The sequence below is a fragment of the Scophthalmus maximus genome, chromosome 12, assembly GCF_022379125.1.
Source record: "Scophthalmus maximus strain ysfricsl-2021 chromosome 12, ASM2237912v1, whole genome shotgun sequence".
Lineage (NCBI taxonomy): Eukaryota > Metazoa > Chordata > Actinopteri > Pleuronectiformes > Scophthalmidae > Scophthalmus > Scophthalmus maximus.
In genome coordinates, this window is record NC_061526.1 from 3,133,168 (window position 1) to 3,156,856 (window position 23,689).

General features: G+C 40.1%; 2 protein-coding genes across 22 annotated transcripts in view; both read left to right on the forward strand.

The window, feature by feature from the left end:
• The window catches only part of LOC118288653 (adhesion G protein-coupled receptor L3-like), a 192,960-nt gene extending 189,244 nt beyond the window's left edge, over nt 1–3,716 (forward strand). For 15 of the 20 annotated variants that reach the window (XM_047335967.1, XM_035615024.2, XM_035615041.2 and 12 more), the window contains one exon: nt 1,161–3,716. In XM_047335967.1, coding sequence (XP_047191923.1) covers nt 1,161–2,104 — 944 coding nt within the window. In that variant the 3' untranslated portion in view covers nt 2,105–3,716. The remainder of the gene's footprint in view (nt 1–1,160) is intronic. The other 5 variants (XM_035615117.2, XM_035615134.2, XM_035615195.2 and 2 more) reach the window with 1 other exon arrangement.
• Nucleotides 3,717–7,256: 3,540 nt separating this feature from the next.
• The window catches only part of LOC118317227 (phospholipid-transporting ATPase ABCA1), a 161,211-nt gene continuing 144,778 nt past the window's right edge, over nt 7,257–23,689 (forward strand). The window contains exons 1-2 of one of the 2 annotated variants that reach the window (XM_035645757.2): nt 7,257–7,573; nt 13,317–13,353. The gene's annotated coding sequence lies outside the window, so the exon portion shown is untranslated. The remainder of the gene's footprint in view (nt 7,574–13,316; nt 13,354–23,689) is intronic. The other variant, XM_035645748.2, reaches the window with a different exon arrangement.

Genomic DNA, 23,689 nt, shown 5'->3' on the forward strand with positions numbered 1-23,689 from the left:
TTTTAGATTGCAGGCATATGCTACCTCGTACAGGCAAAATCCTTTGATGTGATTATTTCATATCACACTCTGAATAAGATAATCCAATTACAGTCAACATTCAGACTCACCTCAGCATTTCAGAAGGCACGCCAATAGAAATTGATCTGTATTTTCTTCAGTGAATACTGAACAGCCGTTCCGTTGTTCCTGCACTTATTATTAATATTTTGTAATTTTTTATGCACTTTGTTCGAGCCAATGAACTTCTTGAAGGTCTCAAAAAAGAGTCCAGACTGCAGGGCTGACAATTTTAACAAGCTGGACGTCCTTGTCTGAGGTGGTTTGAATTATCGTAAAATTGCTTTGATGTTGATGGCATGGACTGAAATCGATAAAGTATTAAATCTGCAGTACATGTTCATGCGAAAGGGGAGAACAGGAAGTCTCCTTCCCTCCAGTGTGGTTGGATTTGGAAATAGTAATTCATTTCTAGAATGATGGTTAGTGATGTTTACATAGATAAAGCCATAAAGCATATGAATAAATCATTTTTTTTCCAGTGTTACATTGTTACATTGCAATGCTCATATGGGACAATATGGCTGGGGTCCAAATTTTTTAGCTGGTGCGCTGGTTTGTGTTTACTTTGTGACGTGTGAAATGCATGGCCTACTTTTGTCTCTGCTTGCTTCGTGCATACGCTTTGTGTTTTTGTTCTGTGCCTGGGCTTGTGTTGTTTGTGTGTTTGTGTCGCACATTTATCAGTGTTTTCATCACGTCATAGAATAATCAGTTAAGTTTAATGAAAAGTGAAATTGGATCGTTGGAAATGTTTTTATTGTAATAAGGTAAGTGTATATGGTGCTTGTTTACAGTATATAGACTTTTAATGGAAATGCAGTGCTTTATGCCTTGTCTAATTCAAACAGCATAGGGTCTTTATTTCCACAGAGTGCACTTTAAAGAATAGTGAATGACACAAAGTGCCGAGAGTGCTGGGGGGTGGGGGGGGTTTCAGGACTTATTTTAGAATGAAAGTGTTTCAGTATTTGATGGTTGCAATTTGTGTTTGTAAAAAAAATGGCTGACATTTAGCTCTGGCAATTACATCCCATCAGATTTCACCCTTCTCATTCGCCCACTCTATCCCCCAACCCAACCCATGTTTTTCATTCCAGAGGGAATCCTGAACAATGCCCGGGATACAAGTGTCATGGATACTCTACCACTGAATGGTAACCATGGCAACAGCTACAGCATCGCCAGTGCCGAGTACATGAGTGACTGCGTCCAGATCATTGACCGGGGCTATAACCACAAGGAGACCACCCTGGAAAAGAAGATCCTAAAAGAGCTCACCTCCAATTACATCCCCTCCTACCTCAACAATTCCCACGAACGCTCAGCGGAGCAGAACCGGAACCTCATGAATAAGCTGGTCAATAATGTTAGCAATGGTGGCAAGGACAGCGGCTACGGGATGGGAATGGGGATGGGCTTGAATGTGGCGCTGAGCCTGGACGACCACTCAACCTTCGGTCCGCACAATGACGAAGGCCTGGGCCTGGAGTTAATCCGCGAGGAGTCCAACGCCCCACTGTTGCCTCAAAGACCGCCCCCCTCCCTGCAGGCAGTGGACAATCTTCATAGTCACCTCCACCCATCAGCGCCGCCAACCCTGCCGCTGGCCCACCACCCCCTCTCGTCCGCCACCGCTTCCTCGTCGTCTCGAAGGAGGATCCCCCAGGAGAACAGCGATAGTTTCTTCCCCTTGCTGACTAACGAGCACACCGAGGATGAGGGCTCGTCGCCCACCCGCCATCACCAGAGAGACTCCCTCTACACCAGCATGCCCATGCTGCCCGGCCTACCTGATGTGTCTGCGCAGTCTGCTGACGGCTCCAAAGACCCCGGGGATGCCAAGAGCCCCGAGGCTAGCTCGGACGACGTTTACTACAAGAGCATGCCCAACTTGGGCTCACGTAACCACCTGCATCAGCTGCACTCCTACTACCAGCTAGGGCGGGGCAGCAGTGATGGCTTCATTGTGCCCCCAAACAAAGAGGATCTATCTCCAGAAGAGGCCCACCTGGAGCCCTCGCACCTGGTCACCAGCCTATAGGCCCCAACACCCTCCTAATAATGTCCCTCCTATTACCGTAGTCCTCCTCTCCCCCACGTCCTCTTGTTCCATCAGTCGTTGGCAGTGGTAGCCTTTCTTTTTATTGAGTGTTCCGAAGAATGAAGCGGAGCAAAATCAAACGCTTTTGTGAAATGCCCCCGCTGTTACTGACCACAACAAGGATTGTAATTGCTGCATATTGGGGGCGGATATCTGACTTTGTTTGAGTCAGAAAATGCGGGAATCTATTGATGTTGTGTTTCCCTCCTCAAACCCCATGTGGTTTGGCGTGTTTTGTCTGTGTGAAAAGAGACAATTGCTCAGACTGGATTTTTAGGTCTCAGAGATATAGTATGACTGTAAGAAGGAACTGCACAGCCCCAAACTATACAAGTATGAACTATATACTTCACCCTAATAAATGGGACATTTAAAAAAGGACTATTTTATTATACTTCTGTAACTATATTGACTTTTTGAAAGATTTTCTTCCTCTTTGGTGAGTTGCAGCACATTTTGTTTGCTGAAGTGTCCCTTCAATGAAAAAAGAAAAAAGAAAAAAAAAACATTTTGAACAATTACCATGAAGGAATTGTTGATCGTATGCTTTCAGGCATAGCTGTTATTTTTTTCTTTCTTTCATTTTACTGTAATAACAGTTGTAAAAAGAGGGAGAAAAAAACTAATACAAGAATTATGAGATATTTCTATGTAATTGTACAGATAACTAGCATTGCACATAATAGTATGCTTTTTTTGTTCCGAGCAAACCCTTTGTCTCTGTAAATGTAGTGGTTAGGAGCAATTTTGTTCTGTTGTACTGGCCTTTCTGGGTTTCTGGTAACAGTCTGAACAGTCTGGTTTATTTTCCTCTTATCACTTTCCAGAAATAATCATCTAAATAGAAAACAGAATAACACAAAAAGGTATCCCTCAGAGCGGTTCATTGTGCATTCTGCATCTCTATTGGCATTCAGAAAACGCTTGTGCTTCTCAGAAAGAGAACAAATTTAACATTGATGAGCACTAGGCACTTGTACAAAAAAGAAAGATGGCTGTTTTACTTATTAAAGAAAGAGGTTTTGGAGTGAGAAAAACTGGGAGTGTTTTTCTTTTTCTTCCTCGCGGGGAAAGTATATTTATTTATTTGTTCAAATGAAAAGTAATAAATGGAGGATGGAGGTAACTCTAGCGGCGCACACACGTTTTTATTATCGGCTATGATAATGGTTTCTTATTTATTCCATTTTGTATTGGTTTCCAAGTTGGATGACCTCATAACTAATATTTGTTGTAACAGTGAAACTTGTTTACCAACAAATAAATTACAGATTTAAGATTCATCACTTAGCTAAGGGAAAAAGTTCTGGTGTTTTGTCTGGGTCTTGGAACACTCTTTTTTTTTACGGATAACAGTTAAGGACCTACAAACGATGGAACAATCAGTTTATTTAATTTGTAAAGATTATCAGTTAATATCCCTCATTAGCCCTCTGTCCATGTCAGTGCCGAATAAATTTGGCCCAGCAACAGTGGGTGTGCTCTGTATGCTCTGGTCTGCTTTACAATAGAAGCAGTGATTTCATAAGCTGTAATAAATATTTAAATATCATTGCTGGTGTAACCAATCGATTCCTTTCAGCTACTGTATGTTCAACATGAGTCAATTAGCAATGCAGGAACGCATGAAGCTCGCTGAGGTCAAACATCCTGGCAGAAGACATGACGAGAGGTGAGCACGCTCGGCCCTACAGTAACATTTCAATCACACCGTTCTGTTGTTTCATGATGTTGGATGAAACCACTGTAAAAAAAAAAACATGACACTTGATTGTAATGCTGCACTTATAATCATATAAGTCTCAATCTTATTTCTCATTCCTCTGTGGCATTTGATTCATTTTTAGTATTAGAAATATTGCTTGGTGCAAGTTTTGAATGTGTTATTGTCTGGACTGTTTACAAATACTGTTTGGCGAGAAAATTGAATGAGCAAATTAAATGATTAACAGCTAACTTTTTATAAACCCACTATTCCAAATACACACAGATAAGGAATGAATTGAAAATGTGGAATAAGAGAATGCTGTTACGCTTTTATATTGTGGCAGTAAACCTTTCGTTTTTTTAGACTCACTGTACTAAAATATTCACTGTTATGGACCTACTTCTCTCAAACATGTTTGTTTCCCTTTTGTAAGTTTTTTTTCCCCCCACATTTTGTATGTTAAAAATTGAAATGCAGTGATGGAGTCAATGCGGGAGGAAAAAAATTGCCCGATACGTGTGGATCCTGTTACTGCAGCCGGGCTCTTGCGTCAGAAGACGGAGGGGCTCTGGCCCTTCTCTCTCGTCCATATGCGTAAGCATGAATCCTCACTTTAGAGATATGACTTGGGTGGACAGGAAGCGCTCCGGCCGTCACCGCCGCATGACTTTGACTGACGTTTGCCAACCCCGGGCGAGATCATGAAATGTGCTGAAGATGTGACTCTGACCCCCACTATCCACTTTCATAATGAGTTGTTACGCAAGCTCATAAGCCACCCTGCGCCCCGACGCTGCCCAGAAACATGCTTGCGCGGCACAAAAATGCCACAGGGAACAAGCAGCACCACAGCTCACTTCCCATTGACTTGGGTTACTTGTAATGCTGTAACGATGTGTACTGACACGGAAAACTTCTACGGTCAATGTGTATAATATTTTGAGTATCCTTTATTCACACTTTTTTTTTACTCAAGAGAGAATATTTTCTGACTAGCAGAGGTGAACATTATATTGATTTTACTGGCTAGGCCATCACACTTTAGATACATCCTTAATTGCTAAAGGTTTTCTGCTTACCTCTCTAACCACAAAGTAAGTGTTGACATGTGCTCAATGCTATTAAAGTAGAGCACTGTGAAGGTCCCAAAGAAATAATCAATATACAGTGTTTGTGCCAGCCTCGTTTTTTCCTCTCCCCCTCTTATTTTGGAAACCTGTCACACCCTTAAATTAAATTATATTATAGGAACACACAACAATCTTACAGTAAAAACTGTGTATTGATCTCACAGGTCCTCACGCTGCAAATGATTAAAACCATTTGAGAAACTACATTTTGCAGGCTCCTGTTGGAAGTTCCCTCTGGCAAGCTGTCTCATCCGACAACCCATGTGACTGGAGATATCCTTGTTGCTGACAGTTGAGGGCAATGTCACGCATTGCCTCCTCCAGCACTCAACCAATCTCCTAACACATGACTCCGTTATTTTGTATAATCCTTAATATTTACTGATTATTAAACTGATCTGATGCACTTTTTTTTCTTTTTAAATGTGATCTGATATGTTTACAGTGGCACACGAAACATGATAATTGTGATGTTATGTCTGTTGTATTTCTCTGCATGTTGGACTGATTTTTTTTGTATGATAATTTACACAATTGTATTGCCTCGTATATGGTGAGTTTACACCTTAATTACACGAGAAAGATCCTTCGAGAAGAACTGTTTAAGACTGGCAAGGAAAATGGACGTGGGTGTGCTGAGAAGGACGAGCGTCCATTTGTGAGCTCCTGGTGCAGGAGATGGAAAACTGTTCTCGGCAATTCGTGTTGGCACGTGACTGCGAGCAACTGCGAATATGCGTTTTCACGCGCTGGGAGTGCTTGAGGACGTGCCCTCATCCCCTCACACATACACAAACATGCAGACTCATGTCCTCAAGCACTCCAAGCGCGTGAAAACGCATATTCGCAGTCGCTTCTCAGCACACCCACGTCCATGAGTCTGCATGTTTGTGTATGTGTGAGGGGATGAGGGCACATGGCAGGACATAACACCTGTATGCCATGTGAACAACGATGTATGAGTTGCTCACATGTCGTATATCAACTGGCACATTTCATATCTAGCCCCCCCCCCCCACTAGTGAAAAAATCAATGGCCAAACGCCTGGCAGAATTTCAATTGAGAGGTGAATCAATGTCATTTCCCGCTCTGTGTATTGGGACGGCTTGACAGCCTCAACACATAAAGGAAAATATCTCACAGGCTTTTACTCAAGATGACATTGAGTTAAGGTGGTGGTACTGTATATATGTAGGTATAGGTAGGCTTAGGGTTGTTTACTTCTGAGAGCCACCATTCAATTAGCAATGGGAGGTTTGACTTCCAATTTAGTGCAATACATTTTTTTTTTGGCATTGGCCAGTAGGATTTCTGTAAACTTAATGGAAAGACTGTTTGTAAGATTAGATTCTGAGAGTTTGCCCAAGAGGCATAGCTCAGGATCCAGTGGGATGGAACATCACAGATCCCCTGCCAAAAAATGAATGTTGTAGTTTACTGTTTTTCTCATAGCTTTAAATGGTCCAGTGTGTAGGATTTATGGGAATTATTTGCTGAAATTGAATATGACATTCATAATTAAGTTTTCATTAGTGTATAATCGCCTGAAACAAAGAATCGCTGTGTTTTTGTGACCTCAGTACGAGATCCTTGATATCATGTTTTAACAGTAGCCTGGAGGCACTGATGTCTGATTTCCTGAACTTTTCCGGAGGGGCAGTATGTGAGAAGGCAAAAGTTGCTGAGGACATTTTCCGGCACTTTTCCTGCCAGACCCATAGTAACATTTGAGGACAATTTCAGAGTGAGCCCATGTGAGAATACACCAGGAACGTCTCTGTAAGAATGACAAGCAGCTATACAGTTGGTTGCAATATGCAACCTACTTACTATAATGTTTAATTTCGTCGAAAAAAACATTTAAACCATGTCTTCAGTGACTTTAAATGTTTGGGCTTATCAGACCTGTCCACTGCACTAGGTAGACATGGACAGACAGAGCACGACTGGCTGTTGGGGAGATAAGAAATGATCGTTTATCTTTTTTAAATTAATAAATGGATATTGGTGGTGGCCTTAGAAGCATGATTTTCTACCTGAGAAGAGGCATAATCAGCCACAGAAAGGAAGGTCAATTTTTATTAACTTAGGTGTTAATATTTACTCCTCACATTTTCTGCATACTATTATTTATGTTCATTTTCACAATACACAATTGTGTATTTCAGAAATAGACTCGCGTCTGCGCGCGTGACTGTCGAGTTAAGGAAGTGGTGCATCATGGGTAGTTTGAAGCCAGCGAGTTCTTATAGTAATACACCTGTCTGGCATCTGCTCCTGTTCGTTTGACTGTCGCGAGTTTGTTTTATCTGGTTGATGTGTCACCACGGAAAGTCTCTCACAACTTCTCCGACGGGACCGAATGGATGGGACGGCGTCGTCTGTCCCAGCAGCCCGGTCGGCTTCATGCGGAAACACGACGTCGCGCGGCTTAGCTTCGAACACGGGCAAACGTCGTGGCAGGTGCGGACCGGGCCGAATCGTTCAGGCGCATGTCTGTGACGGAAGAACACGACGAGTGACCGCGAGGCGCTGTCCACAGCACTGGCACCTGGACGAGACGTGCACAGGTGAGATATATATATATATAGATATATACAGTATATATATATAGATATATATATGTATTTTTGTTAAATAAAGGATGTACATCAACAGTGACGTCAGCCATTTTAAATTTTTGTTCATATTCTCACACGTCAGCTGACATGTTTGGGGCAGTGGCATGCTAACGTTATTAACGGTATTACTATTTGTGTTGTTTTTTAAATGTGATAATGTGTAATTAGCTGAATAGGCTTTTTTTCCCCCTTTTCTTTCTTCCTGCATCATGGCGCAGTAGGACAAAGCCCAGGTGTAGATAATGACCTTAATTGCCGGGACCCTGCTCGGTGGGCGCTGACGTCACATAGCTCAGGGACAGTAGAACCCACTGGAGTCTGTTTTAACACATGGACATACAAACAATGAGTAGCACACGGACCGAACCAGCGTCGTGAATGTTGGCAGGGACACCTGGGCCTTTTCCCTTTGTGACAAAAGTCAAAGTGTCTGCCGTGGAGAAGGGGGATTAAAAAAAAGCCTATTTGGTGCATGACATTGTTTCATTTTTCTTGTTGACCTTTTGCAGAGTTATGTTAGTGTGTTAGTTAAAAAAAAAAAAAAAAAAAGGTTGACTATGGTGCGTTCACTCTCGGGGGCCAAATATGACTTGGTGCAAAGGTCGTCTTGAGGTCGACCTACAGTAGCATCAGTACAGTCGCGTAAACGGCTAATGGAGTAGGAGACTTAATAGCCCCACAATTATCAGCACCACAGCTGGGCCCGGTTGAATGACATTGCAGCGGGTTGGCAGTACTTTGACAATAGACTTTTTTTTAAATGCAACATGAGACCACTAACAGAGGTCCTGCAAAAAAAAAAAAGGGAAGGAGAAACCCCATCTGTGACCAATTTGCAGGTGCACTATGTAAAAATAACAGAACAAATTATTGTTTGGCACCACAGGAGACTCTCAAAAAAAAAGGAAAAGAAAAGAAAAATTCCATCCTGCAGTGAAAAGGAGTTGCTGTGGCTGCAAGTTGTTCATGACGTTACTGAGGTTGCACCCAGCAATTATTGTTTGCGCTGCTTGTTTTTTTTCTTCATTACCACGTGTATAATATGTCATAAGATTGTGGAAAAGTGCTGACCACTGTTTTCCAGACACTGAGCTGACATCTTAAAATGTTGTTGTGTGGTCTGAGCAAAGCAAGACACAAAATAATGAATGAATTCATTAATAGATTAATCATCTTATTGTCGTCAAAAATAGTATGTGAACGGGTTGAGTAAAAATTTAATATACACCATCGCTTGAGCAGGTTTGTTTCATGAAGAACTCTGTCCTATTTGCCGTCACTTATTGTCACACAAATATCCCTCGCCATTTCCCACGTGGCCTTGTTTTATGACAGAAGGGATAGGCGGGCAAAACCCTGCATCCCTTCAGTGCCTTACTGTATCGTAACACTTACTCATCCGGGGGACAGCAAACAGGCCCTTATGCCACGTGCAGACAGGTTACGTGACATTCACAAGAATCCTCTGTGAGTTAATTTGGAAGATCATTTTCAGTGTAAGGGCCACAGGAGAAAAAAGCATGGTAGCTATAGGAAAATGGTAATTGCTGTCCAGGGAATATTTGTGTGTTACTGCAGGTCATGGAGTGTACTGTACATAACCAGAAGGACGAGTGCAGCATAAGATGGTTCACCTGTTACTTGTGTCTCGGTCTGCTCTTAGTGGTCTGAAAGCTCCTGGGTTTTTCTACCTCTGGGATGAATATAATTTTCCCTTTTTTTCTGTCATAATGCACTGTACAATATACACATTGCAATAGAAAAATAACAACTAAATACTAATGCAATTAAATTGTTTATTTCATCAGTTTGAAGCAAACAATTAAGTACGGCACCAGTTTAGATAAAAATGTGACATTTTGTTATCTAATTAATTTTATTTATATATATATATTTTTTTTATCAACCATTTTATTTAATGGAATCCAGATACTATTTAAAAAGATGTTTCAAGTGATATTGTTGAGTCACTAATTTATCTTCTACTTTAGGAGCAACCAGAACTGTTATGGAAAAAATATATTAATCTATTCTCATTATTAGACTTAAAAAATATTAAAAACCTACAGTCACAATAGGCATTCGTGTTTTTGTTTTTTATAATCTTCGAGTCTGTAAAATGTCAGAAAATTGCTTTTTATTTGTCCAACAATTATTCAGTTTAATGTCACATACGACAAATCAAATAAGTGCATTTTCACATCGGAGAAGCAGAAACCATCATTGTTTCGGCTTTTTTGATAGTAAAATGACGAATAAATTAGTGAGTCATTTCCTTTCATATGACTAATTGATTAATCAATGCCTCTTTCCAGCTCTACTTTACATGATGCCTACCAATAGAGCTGCAGTGTCATCCATCTACTTTGGCTTGAAAAAACAAAAACTGTCATTTTTCGTATGGGTCTGTTTCATAGAAAAAAAAAGGAATTGAGGAAATAATAGACAGATTAATCTGAAAATCAAATAATCATCAGTTGCCCTAGTCATCCTAACCCATGAGAAGCATTTTCCCTGCAGCCTGTATCGCTCTTTAAAAGTGTATCAGTAGTCGGTGAGTTGTTGTTGTGGCACATAAAGGTCGTTTTGGAGGGTCAGTGATACAAATTTTGTTGTTGCAAGGTTGTGACAACCATAATGGCGCTGCAATTATGCTCTGACACACCTCGAGATGAATGATAAAAATGCGGCGATAATGGTAAAATAGTTCTGTCTCCAAGCCAGATGGCTTGCAGTGATGATGTCTGGCTCGCAGTCAAGGTGGACGGCAGACGAGCCAGTATTCTGACAAGCCAAAAGATCCCATACTCGCCATTGCCCCCGTCTATCCCACCTCTACGGCCAATCAACAAAGATAATCTTTTGAATTAAGAGAAAAAATCCAGGGTTAACACTTTGATGAGATAAGTACCCTTTGTCAGTGCAGGCAATGGTATTTTAATTAAATATATGAACACATGGTCCTGCCCCAGATGCTCAAGTCTAAACAAAGATAGCATCATCTAATCAAACCCGGGCCCCAAGTGTTTCAAGGGCAGAATTATTTTGTATTAGGGCCCCTCTCCTCAGGGATTCAGCCAATTTTCTTTATTATGATAGAATCAGCATATTGTAGATTGAATCTGGCGATAGTGTCGCGGCAGGATAGGTGCACTGGTCTCAGACCACCCGCTTCTTAAAGCCTTCAAGCATACAGACTTGTGTCTTTGGAAATATTTTCCTTTGTGATTTCTATTATAGAATGTGAAAGAAGAAATACGTGTTTTTGATATTATCCCACATGATCACTGGTTTTGGTTCAAACAACTTCACTGATCCGTTAATGCTCTTGGCCTTGCTTGATTATAATCGTTTTCCTTCAAACTATGCTATTGAGAACCGAGATAAGGCTTCAACTCGCCATTCCATATGGACACATTAAGAGCATGAAGCCAAAAATAGTCATCAATATGCAAACTCTGCTCAGGTAATGAAATAAAATCCCTATGGATTCTCTTTTGATAGTGTTGATTGGACACTACTGCTATCCTACAATTTAATGAGATCTCCTAAAAGGATGCTCTCACTAATCTCTACACATCTGCTTTCATCACAGGGGCTGGATGTGACTGGGTGCTAATAACAACACTGGGTTTCATCATAGACGCCAGCACGCACTGGTACACAGTTAGATATAAATAATGAAGTTGTAAAGTGCCATGTTTTCTAATTGGGTCACCGAGCAGCGTGGTTGAGTCTGAGATGCTCTCTGGAAACTACGGGCTGAAAATGGATAAAACTTTGAATTGTTGAATCAGTTGTCATGAGAATCCACGTGTGATTATTAGTTTTATTTCTAGTTTTTGATATGAATGGTATCACAGAGTCACATATACTGATAATTGTAGAAAATTGACACAGGAGGAAACGCTCAGTTCTTGCACTGCTACCGCAGGAGGAGGTATTTCATCCTAAATTACAACAATTCACGGCATTTGCACGCTACATATTAGGAGACTGGTTCTGAGGGTGTGAGGATTTGTGCTTTGATTAAGGAGTTTGATTTCTGGTTTTGAACAAAGCAGTTAGATCTCTAATTGCATTGCATTCCTTGTACATTCCTAATTGGCTTAATTTCAGTCGATGACTCTGTGAAACAAGATGGTTAGTCAAACACTGAATTCCAGTCAGGTTTATTTTCAAGTGAATGTAACAAATATGAAGAGAGAAATACAAGGAAGGAAAGTAATTTCTTAACTTCTCAGTTTGTAAGTGTTCATGTCGGCGCTCTAATCTAAATCTGGTGCCGGTGCCCTGTAGCTTCATTGTGATTGTAGTTTTTGTGATCAAACATACTGAAGGTTTATTTTTCTTTCAATTCACACCAGAACATGTGCTGAGGCCTATCACTAATATAAATTGTACTCCAGACCACAAAGAGACAGTTCAGATCTGGAGTTCTTATGGGACTTTTTATCCTTAGACAAGTGTTTCTCTTTAGGCGTAAGGGAATCATGCTCAGTATTAACATCTGGTTTACATGTTAAGTTAGAAAATACTGTAGGTTCTAGGTAAGTCTTTTTTTGACCTTAGCCATACATAGCTGCTGGAGGTTTAATAAGAGTAGATGAAAAAGCCTTTCTTTATCATAAATATTTGAATGATTTTAGTAGTTTTAATGTTTGGTTATTTTGTGATAAAAACAACTAAACTTATTTGGATGTAATGCTTCAGTAGTTTGTAAAAATAAGTAATCAGACCAAATTATATGAATCTATCTATTTTAGCAAACATGACAAGTTATTTTTAGACTAATTTATCAACAGGTGAGTGAGTTTTACTGCCAAAGCCTTTACGTAAAACTTTTTTCCCAAAGGAATGATGCCAAAATCAAATCATACACTGAAGTAAGACAACAAAAGGCGACTTTTCATTTTAAAAAAACCCATCTTTTTATCAAAATCCTGATTCAGCAGTTGGGACAAGGCCATATACTTGGATACAAAGGAACACACTTCTTCAGGCTTATTTGTAATCACCTTACAGTGTCTGGAACTGATAAATAGAGATGCCCTCACTATAAAACTGGTATTGGTTCAGCGTCCCAAGTAGTCTGTGTACATTCAAAGCGGGCTGAAATCAAAATCAATATTGTCATAGTGCTGTATTATTATTCCATGTACTGCTAAGGTTTATATGCCTCTGAGCCGGCGACAGCCGTGGATCAGAGGCATAATGTTTTCAGCTTGTTCGTGCGTCCTTGCTTTCACCTTGAGGGAATTTCTTGGCACAAATGTTCATCTGGTTCGTGATCTGGTGATCACAGAGTACACGTTTGGCCATAACTGAAGAATATGTGCGTTAATTATGACAAACCTCAACACGTGTCTAATAAGATAAAATGATGGAAGTTATGATGTTTCATATTTGAAAGGTCAAAGGTCAGCTTCTCTTCTCTTTAATCAACATCGTCATTAAGGAACAGAAGGTTGTGACCTTATTTCCTTGAATTTGACCAGTTTACTGTGGTTGTGCAGTGACGGAAACAAGGGATGTACCAGTCGTGGCATTTATTGAAGTATTGATTCAGTATCTGGACAACACTGTAACAAAATGTCCATATTGTATGGCCCATGACATGTTGACTGTTTTGATTGATTTATTAAATTGTGTAATTGATTCTTACCCTTACTTCACCTGTTTTATTTTGCAGACCTGCACCACCTAGTACCCATGACTCTCATGCCTTGGTATGTATTTATCATATATTATTTACATCTTTCATACTAATTTCACATGGTGTTCTATGGGAGTTTAAATTACTTACTGTATTTATATATCTCTCATGGCAGCCATTGATTTCCACTCATTTTTAGAGTTAAGTAATTTATCACAGTAGTGAACACGTTTTTTTATTGTTTTTAAATTGGGTAATTTTTTAGTGGTGATTGAGTTCAGCTTTATTTTTTTTCTTAAAATTAATCTGCACTGAACTACAATACTGTTTAAAAGTAATGTAACTTTGATGAAAACAAGAGCTGACATGATGTTCACTCTGATAAATTACCTAACTCATGCTTCAGGTCTGCAAATTGATTTCCATTTTAATGTATGGAAATCAACTACTGCCAGCAATTCTATTTGACTTATAGGTTACAATCAACAAATTTTCTGTAGAGCGTTAACAGTAAATCTGGAATAAAAGTATGAGTCACCAAAAGTTAGCGGCATATGAACCTGATGATTTCAGACCAATTTACCAACAAAAGGGTCTCATAAAACAAACTACAAATGTGACCAGTTGCAACTCATCACAACTCTAAAGGATTTATATCAAGCTGGGAGTCATATCCATCCATCCTCTTTGAAAATAAATTCATTTATAGACTCTCTGTGGCAAAAAACGGAAGGGAGTAAGTCCGATGAAGACATTTTTTTACAAGACAAAGGGCAGCAAACATCAGTTTATCTAAAATCTGTGGGACTTTGCCTTTGTATCAAAATGTCATGGGACTGGGAGTCAATAACTCACATTGAATGACTGAAGGAGAAGTTGTGGTTTCCTTTAATGAAGCAAGAAAACAGTTTATCTGGCTAGATTGACCTTAGGCAATTACTTTAAGCGCATTCCTCAATCAATAAAACACTAGTTCGGTTTGTGCGTGTGTGTGTGCGTTTGTGTGCATGCTTGTGTGAAGCACAGCTATGAGTTTTCCAGCTTCTTTGGTCTGTAGTATTATTTTATTGTATTGGATGCGTTGCTTTTGTGCAGTATTTAACCGCCATATATCGCGTTTCAATGCATTTGGAAGTATTCCATTTAAAAAGCATCGCAAGTGGCAGGGGTGGCTCAGTGGATAGATCAGGCACACATATACTACGAGGTTTATGCCCTGACGCAGAGGTCCAGGGTTCTAATCCGTCCTATGACGATTTCCTGCATGTCTTCCCTCCTCTCTCTCCCCTTTCTCACCTAGCTGTCCTGTCAAATTAAAGGCGGAAAAAGACCCAAAAAATAATCTTTAAAAAAAAAAGCATCGCAATACTGGATGCTCCTTAGTTGTCAGTGCATACCCATGTAATCACCTTAGTAGATATCAAGTGGTCCCTTGGGGCCCAACAATATTTTAAGGATGAGGTTCCCGGCCTTTAGTTGTTTAATGTTTCGTGTAACCACACCGTCAGCTCTGAGCTGCAGCTGTCAAAACTAAATGCCCACTGGCTCTTTTTCAGAGAATACAGATAAAAGTGTCCCTCTGCAAATAAGCTTTGTTCTGTCAGGGGTTTGCAGCAGCTAACAAAAAGAAATCACACTGCAGATGGATATCTACACAATGGCCCTTTGTTCTGTGCGCTGGGATGACCTTGTACGATCTAAACTCCAGATACAGTGCAGGGAGGATGCCTCAAATTAAAGCTTTGCACAGGAAATTGAACTGTCAGACAGATGGAGAGGGAGAAAAAGCCAGTCTGTAATACAGTTGATTTTTATGCTAAGGGTCGGCTTGTGCAAATGTCAGAATTAATGGCAGTTATTCTGTATGAAGCACTGTATGTGGAAGGGGGGTTGTGCATTCTAGCAAGTTTCATCAAGGTTATTCATTGTTTGGAGTTCTTTTATGAATGAATTACAGGGTTGTGTGTGTATATATAAATAATATTGTGTGTGGAAGAAGAGTCAACTATACACTGACTTGAATAGTGGTTTTTGATAATCACTAATTAATAATTAATATGGTGGAAATACAGAGGAAGTAATATCAGTACGATGAGCAGTGTAGTAATATTTTCTGTGATGTTCTTTACCTTCATGGTGGGTCCTACTATTATATTGGAGGGTCTTAATATTCGGGCTGCACGGTGGTGTAGTGGTTAGCACTGTCACCTCACAGCAAAGAAGGTTCTGGGTTTGAGTCCCAGTTCAAACCAACCAGGGCCTTTCTGTGTGGAGATTGCATGTTGCACGTGTATGCGTGGGTTCTCCGGCTACCTCTCACAGTCCAAAAGACATGCAGTATGGGCTTAGGTAAATTGAAGACTCTAAATTGACCGTAGGTATGAATGTGAGAGTGAAAAGTTGTCTGTCTCTGTATGTGGCCCTGCGATAGGCTGGCGACCTGTCCAGGGTGTACCCCGCTTCTCGCCCAATGTCAGTTGGGATTGGCTCCAGCACCCCCCCGCGACCCTTAAGTGGATTAAGCGGTAGACGATGGATGGATGGTCTAAATATTCGTATACAACTTCAGCAGCACAGTGTTGTCTCATAGTCAAAAAAAGACAGATGTATAATAAACTGTGTAATGTTCGTCTTCCAAGTTTAATTCAGATATCCAAGTATCAATCCATGGTGAATACTTTCAAACGCTAGCTAAATGTTTAGCTTAAAGACCAAAGGTGTCTCTTTACCGGAGGCGTTTCAGCTGTTCTTTCCAGTTGTCGCTCTCTCACACATCTGGCTGAAAGGATGGACAATTTTTTCTTACGACTTTGCTTCCTTTGCAGCCACCCTGGGCATATTTTGTACATTTAGAATCTGTCAGCGAGTTAAAACAGTCACTTTATGACACTGTTCAATTATTCTATTCTTAAAACATCCTAAGGCTGAAGTAGCTCCCAACTGGCTGAGTAAGGAAACACTTCTAGAAAATAAGGCCTATGTGACTTTACAAATCAACTGTAGGTCTGCATGCAGAACTGTAGAAGCTCAGGGTTTTTGCTACCATTTTCCTTTCAGTATATTCATTCAGCCCATTGCATTTAACAAGCATATCCTTCTTCATAGTCATCAACTTCTGGAATTACACTCATAGCATTTCTGTTTTTGTGGTTTGTCAGCTTGTCAGGTGACACCTATCCTGTTTGACTGTACAAGTACAAAACCAAACAAGCACACTGGCAGTGTCACTTTCCTTGCCATCTTTGTATCTTTTCATATAATATGCAATACATATTTTGAGCAGATTTGGGGATTCTCACCATCCTTTGCTGTCAACATTTTTCATGGTTTAGGTATTACACTAGAGGCCCCTATGTTGTCAATTCACAAAAGCAGATCAAAGATGCCAAAGGTTATGGTTTTCAGACCAATTTGTTGTTCATTTTACTTGTTGCTTCTGGACACCATGTTTGTTTGAAACAATTTTTTCAGATATCCGTTTTTTCTCTCTCAGGCCACCTGCCAGTGACTCATCGTGAAAAGATAGTGTGATGTTGTAAATCTGTCTACATGACAGGGAGTTCTGCTTTATGATCCTACACTAGACTTCCCCTCCCGTGTTAACATCCATGCAATTGACATGACCTTTCCGTGTCTCTTGAGATATGGCTCTCAGTCAAAATTCCCTTTTTTTCTATCTAACTTAAAGTAACGACCCCAAAGCTTTACGAGACCTATTTCAATTCAGAACCACTGCTATTCATTTATATAGGGTAACTTGGACAGTTGTGGTATTCTCCTCCCAGGAGAGCCTAACCAAGACAAGTCTCCCAAGCCTTTGACGATGCACCATTTCTGGCCGCCCATCCATGAGCGAACCAAATGGCCTGTCTTGGGAGCAATTTAGTTCAACAAATGACTCGCTGGAAAGACAGTTCTACCTTAATCTTCCCAGGCCTGATCATATCTTAGAGAAAAATACAGCTGTAGACATTAAAAGTCTTCAATATATAGGTTTGTTACAAATAATATCTAAACTTATAGGTTGAGCAAAAACTGATTATTGTTGTCGTCGGCTGATTTTTAGACTCTTAGTTTACGTGGAAATTCGTAAGTGTACATATTCTGTGTTCATAAACATTTTCAGTGAGAAAAATTGTTATAGGCCAGCCAGCTTTTTATATAGTATAACTAAAAAAACAAAACAACTTGTAATTCTTTATACTCCTGTCAGGCAGGTCATGTACTCTGTCCTCTTGTGAACAAACTGAATCTAAAACCTTTATAAATGTCCCTCAGTACATTTCATGCAGTAGTTATTCTGGCAGTGTCCTTTTATGTGAGTGATGACTGAAATTAGTATCCAACTAAATCTGCAATAAGCTCCTGTATTAGGATAAAGCCCCCATAGGACAAATGATGTGCCTGCATTAAATTAAGTGAGCCTTCTGATGCCATCACATCACCCAGAGCATCTGTGTCTGTGGTTCCATAATTATGCATGTCCCACTAAGAGAACTGTAAAGGCAGCCTGTCATTACTTATTTAGTATTCCTGCACAAATAGTGTCAATTAAGTGCAGCTCCCAACAGGCTACCTAGGCGGTAAGTGGATTGATTAAGTTGTACATTTGAATAGATTTTTGACTGTTTATTAGATGCTCTGGCAATGAAATTACAGGCTAATTCAGTCCTTTGACATCTTTGATGGCAGATGATTTTTTTTTTCTGGAGTTTCTGAAGCAGCACTAGAAATGTTTATTTCCTTTCTAATACTATATTCTTATTGTGTCAGTACATTGACAGTTGGAGTAGATCAGATATGGCAGTTTCTTTCTATACAGTCACAGACACCTGAGCCAAATGTCTTTACAGGATATTGTAGAGTACTATACTGCTTCCATCTACAGTATTTTCAAGCTTGTGGAAGCTGCTGTGATGTTGAAAATTTCAGTTGCCTAAATGCTAATGTTTTCACTGGTGGCAATTTCCTTCCACTGATCATTAAGTTGTTGTCAGGCGGGTCTCCAGCTATAACTAAGCCCTGTTAAAAAACATACAAATCACTTCCCTGCTCGTCTCCATATATGTTGTTTGGATTTTATTAACCAGATGGAACACTAGAATAAAGTCTTTGAATCAGTTGATATTTAAATTTTACCTTTTTTTCTTCTTTCGGGAAGTTTCAGCTGTAGGTGTCAGTTATCCGATAACACATAATAAATAATTCATCGCAGTGGTTTTCTGGGTAATTTGTTCTGTGAGTTCACGGCAGCATCGCACAGACATTAAAAGCCAAGCATCCAGCTATAATAAGAACAACTTCATTGAATTCTAATTTGTCATTCCTCCTGCAAAATGCGACCATTAGAGGAAATGTATAGCTATGTAATTGTTTTGCTGTGGCTATACTTCAGTGCTTCCACTGACAGTAGTGTCTAAAGCCTTGCTGATTTACCTCCTCCGCTTTATTTTGATTTGAGATCAAGATTAAATTAGTCACCTTTTTAAACTTCTTTTGACTTGATTCATATCTCTCCTTCTCTAGATTATACAAAGGCATGAATCATGTGAGAATATCAATTGTCCTTCAGGGACACTTTTCTGTGAATATGCTGTGGCACGTATTCCTAAATATACAGATAGTCAAAAATATAGTTCACCTTGTTTTGTAGGCAGCACGCCACGGGGTTTATAGCTGCTGCTTTAGGTGTCAAATGATCTTTAAACATTTTATTTGATATTTATTTAGTCATAGAGCTAATGCCTCATTTATATGCAGTATCATGTCTTTGTGATGTCTACCAGGAGAAATGAATGCAATCATAAGCCAGCATGATCTTAATTATTAAAATTCCATATTATTCAGCTTTATAAATCTGGTTCAGACCCTGGCACTCTCCAACGCATGAAACCAATGAACGGTACATCAAACTGCCCGATCCGGAAAAGGAAACGGCGTTTAGCAGCGTGATTAATGGGGTCAATACGCTGCTAACGGGGGACACTAAAACATGTCATTTTAATCATGGCATTGCTTGTGGGAGTAATGGAAGCAACTTATTGTATTACAATATTCGAGCATCTTGCTGCACTGCGTAAAAAAGAAGAGAAAAAAAAGCGGGGGGGGTCATCAAGTCCTGCAGCCTTGTCTCTGTAAGGATCCTGACTGTGAGCAGTGGACTCAAAGGAAGAATGTCCGTCATTCTACATGCTCCATCCCCTAGAGAGTGGAGGCATCATGGCAGAGAGTGTACAGTGTTAAAGCTTGTGAACTTTGCAGTTTTTATTGGCTGTCATGTTTTGTCAGTGAGTCGAGGGATGTAGCTTTGGTCGCTCGTCTTCTTTGTGTGTTGACACGAGGTTCTGCATAGGGCACCGATTTGGGCAAGTCCACGGCTAATATAACCACACTGGAAAAATGTTTTTGTTCACAGGCTGCATTACAGAAATGGCAGCTTGTCTAAGCACTGGTGTATTTGTCACAAGTAATTAATTTTTTCTCCCATAAAAACACCCACTGGGATGATGGAAAAGGTGGGTTCATTAACCTCCCGCACCCAAGCTTCCTGTGGCACTTTACAATGTATTGGCTGCTGGTTCCTTCAATCGCCCGTAGCTGAAAATGTTCAGGAACGAAACACTTTTCATCCAAGATGGCCGTTTTGCCCAGGGAATGAAAAGGATTTGCTTGGCAACTCGGTCCAAAAATTTTTAGACACGTTTATGGCACTTTCACACCTTCTACGCCTCCCTTTTCTCAACACATATGGTAAGACATTTTGTAGCCCCCCCCACAATCTTTTTCCTGCCTCCCCAGCTTCTCCCTATTCCCTTCCCCCTTCGCTTTCCCTCCCTAGTGCATGGGTAGAATTTTGAATCACTTTTTTCACAGTTTATTTCAAATTGACATTTCATGGAGTTTAATCTCCAGGGGGGAACAATGGGTACATTCCATCACACAGAGTGATATGAAAAGCCTCAGACCTTGTGAATGGGAAGTGAGAGACAGAATAAAATAAATAACTGAGTTGCGTGACCCAGAATACTGATGAATACAGCAAGCGCAGTTGTGGGCAACTTTGCATTTCGGCTTTAACAAGTCCTCCGCTTTCCATGACACTCTCTTTTCTCCTTTCGTTGTCTTTGTTATCAGTCAAGGCACTTAAAGTCTGCTTACTCAAATGTGCTAAAATACAAGAGATATTAACCACGGATTAAATTAACCTTGTTAAAAGTATTGAGAGCAGTGTTTGCGCGTGCGTGAGTGCGTGAGTGCGTGCGTGCGTGCGTGCGTGCGTGCATTTAGGTCCCCGCTTGAGGAGCATCTTGACAGCTCAACTTGCTCTGTAGAGAAGGAAATTGACTTATACATTAAGAGCAAATGACACGATGGGCTGCGACCAGTCTGGCTGCCTGTGGGCAGTGAAAGAAACTCTTGTTGTATCCTGGTGTCTTGTCCAGCTGCAAGCCAGTGGTCAAGCAAAGCTGTGTTTATTTGTTTCACTGCGTTCCACTCATTGGTTCCATACTTGCTTTAAATAACGATGTGACAGAACATGCTGTGCAGTAGCTTGCTAACCAACTCCAACTATGTGTAAGAGCTTTAGGGAAACATTAATGCTTCCAGACCGCAGATAATTTCAGCCATGTTTGACTTTTCGTTGCTGACAATCCTGTTGTCTATGCTTTTCTACTGTAAGGCCTCTTTCACCACGAGGCATTAGCTCCACAAAGAAGTAATGCATTTTTCATCCATTGTGTGAGCCCAAGGCAGCATCGCAGATGATTGGGAATCATGTGATTTTTTTTTTTCCTGAGGCACAGAGTAACCTACCAACCAACCAGTGTCCGTGTCATCGATAACTAATTAACTGTGATTTTTTTTTTTTTTTTTTGTCGAGTGCAGTATTATCATTATCTCATAACTAAATGATTTGTTCCATGTTCATTAGATTGATGTTCTTATGGTTCTAGAAGTGCTCTGCAACGAATGCTTAATAGAGGCTTGTATCATCATACATATATGAAATGAGAACAGTTTTAAAAGACTGAAACACAAGTAATCTTATTTCACCAAGATGAAAGTGAAATACTAAGCCATGCATTCAAAATCGTGTGAAGTAAAAGTCCATTCGTCAGCAAAAGAATCCAGAGTAAGTCAGAGTGGAGCATCACAGTTTTAACAGATTTCTTGTCTCCCTCTGAAGCTGCACTTCTGGTAAGTGGTCGTATTCAAGCTTCATGCTCAACTTGTTCTTGTTTGAAGTTCTTAATTTAAATGACAGAGACAATGTATGGAGGCATAATGTGAGAGGACCAACATTATATGTTTGCTGCTATCTTCACTATGATAAGCTGTATTTAATTTGATCTGAATGAATTGGTTTGAGTTCAATGATTGTCGCATATAGTGCTCTATGAATTTCATACTACAGTATATATTTATTTAACTAGGTAAAAGAGACTAGAGAATTGCAGTGAATTTGTGCATCTCTGTGCAGAAACCTTTATAACATTGTTGTACCTGATGGCACAATAAATCTAGCAGATCAGTTCTTGGCTCTTGGACTTGGAAGACATATTTGAAGGTGGTGCATTAAGTCTCTGTGTGCTCCCCGCGACTCAGGCTTGGCTCTGCTAACAGTCATTAATCTTCACAGTCATCATTCACAATGTTCACAGTCAACCCCCCCCCCCACCCCCCCACCCCCAAACCCCAAGGGTGTTGAGGAAGACTTTCAGAGAGATTCTGGAGGCTCCATGAGTGGCACCATTATCAGAGCCCAGTAATGGATTACCTCAATGGTCAGCCTGTCACAGTCAATGTATGCCTCGACATTTCATCTAAAGTTCTCTTCCCCTGGTGAAATATCATATTGCAGCAACCAGGTAGTGGTTGTTTTGCAAAATTGGTTGTCACTGTATTAGAGCTATCATTCCCTTCTTTTCTCTTTCTACCTGTCAGTCCTTGTATCTTGCCAGTTGAGCTGCAAGGACCTTGATGTTTTTGCACTGGTAATGCAGAAAGAATAAGGGTAATACCACTTTTGGCTATATGGTCTGTCTTAAGGAGAGGTCGCATCTGAAAAAAGAAAAGAAAATGTGAAAACAGCTGCTTTGTTTTTCCCTGGCATTTTAACAATCCAATGAGCATGCATCAGTGCCCGATTGAATCTAAAACAATTTTCATATTTTTATTATATTAAGTTAACATGCCACTTTATATCATTATAATATTAGAGCCAACCTTTGAGCCGTCCTCGTATTTACCTTTTCTGAAATTCCTCTTAAGGACAGCACCATCTACAGGAAAAGCTATTGTGCCGCTCATGGTACAGAAAATCGCCACAGGCCAAATAAGTCTGACATCAGTGGATGGTGACATATCCAATAACGAGAGAGTGGCAGGGGTAAATATTTTTTCAAGCCAGCAGCTTTTGTGTGAAAAGATGTGGAAAATCAGTCAATTTAGGTTTTTGGAATTGAATTGTCTTGCTCATGATGCATCTGCAAACCAATATTTTGTAATTATTTGAATAACTGCATTGTTTAAAACCATGTTTACTTGCTTGCTAGCCTCCAGCTGCCAGTGTTTGTGCATTGCTACTTTATTGGCTTTCTATCACCACCAATTGTCAATCAGCAAAAGAGCATGACATGGCAGGGTGGTCAAAAAGTACTCTTGTATTTAGCTGTCTGTAATCTTCACAGCCAATCTGCTGATGCAGATAAATATATACACATTCACATTGTTGAGTACTGACCAATACCACGCTTTAGCCCTTTTTGTAAACCAGCCAGTAGACAAAGATGACCATGTTGTTAAACTGAGAGTAGAGAAGGCTGATTCTAGGCTTCATAAGTAAAATGCTGTCCGTATCCTGTGGGAGATGGGACAGAATCATTTATCATTGTTGGACACCCTTGTGTTTACCAAGGCCATACTGTAAGAGCAAATAATCTGTATGTCTTGGTCAGCATCTGTCCACTACTGCTATTTTAGTTCAACCATGCCTTCTTAAAATGGTAGTAATAGCAAGTTTGTGGTGCCTGCTCTTACACTGAGGCACAAGTCAACTTCCTGCTGGGACTACAGCCTGCGGAGTGTGGCACAGTGGAGGAAATAACCTGGGCGAATCGATGGACTGTTTTTTGAAATGCCAATCAGACTTTGAACAGAGAGCAATTTGGACCGGCCTGAGACGTCTGCTCACCGAGACCTCAGGCCTTTTAGAAATACATTTTCACCCAGAGCTTTGGTGTTTGAAAGATTAGATCAGAAATAAAAAAAAGAAAGAAACTGTCAAACGGAAAACATGAAAACAAAAAAGTCTACAATCTTGTTTTGTATCTGATGTTTAAATCTGAATCATTGTGCGTGCTACTTTTTTTTTTTTGTTGTTGGCCCCGTAAAGTTAATTATTGAAA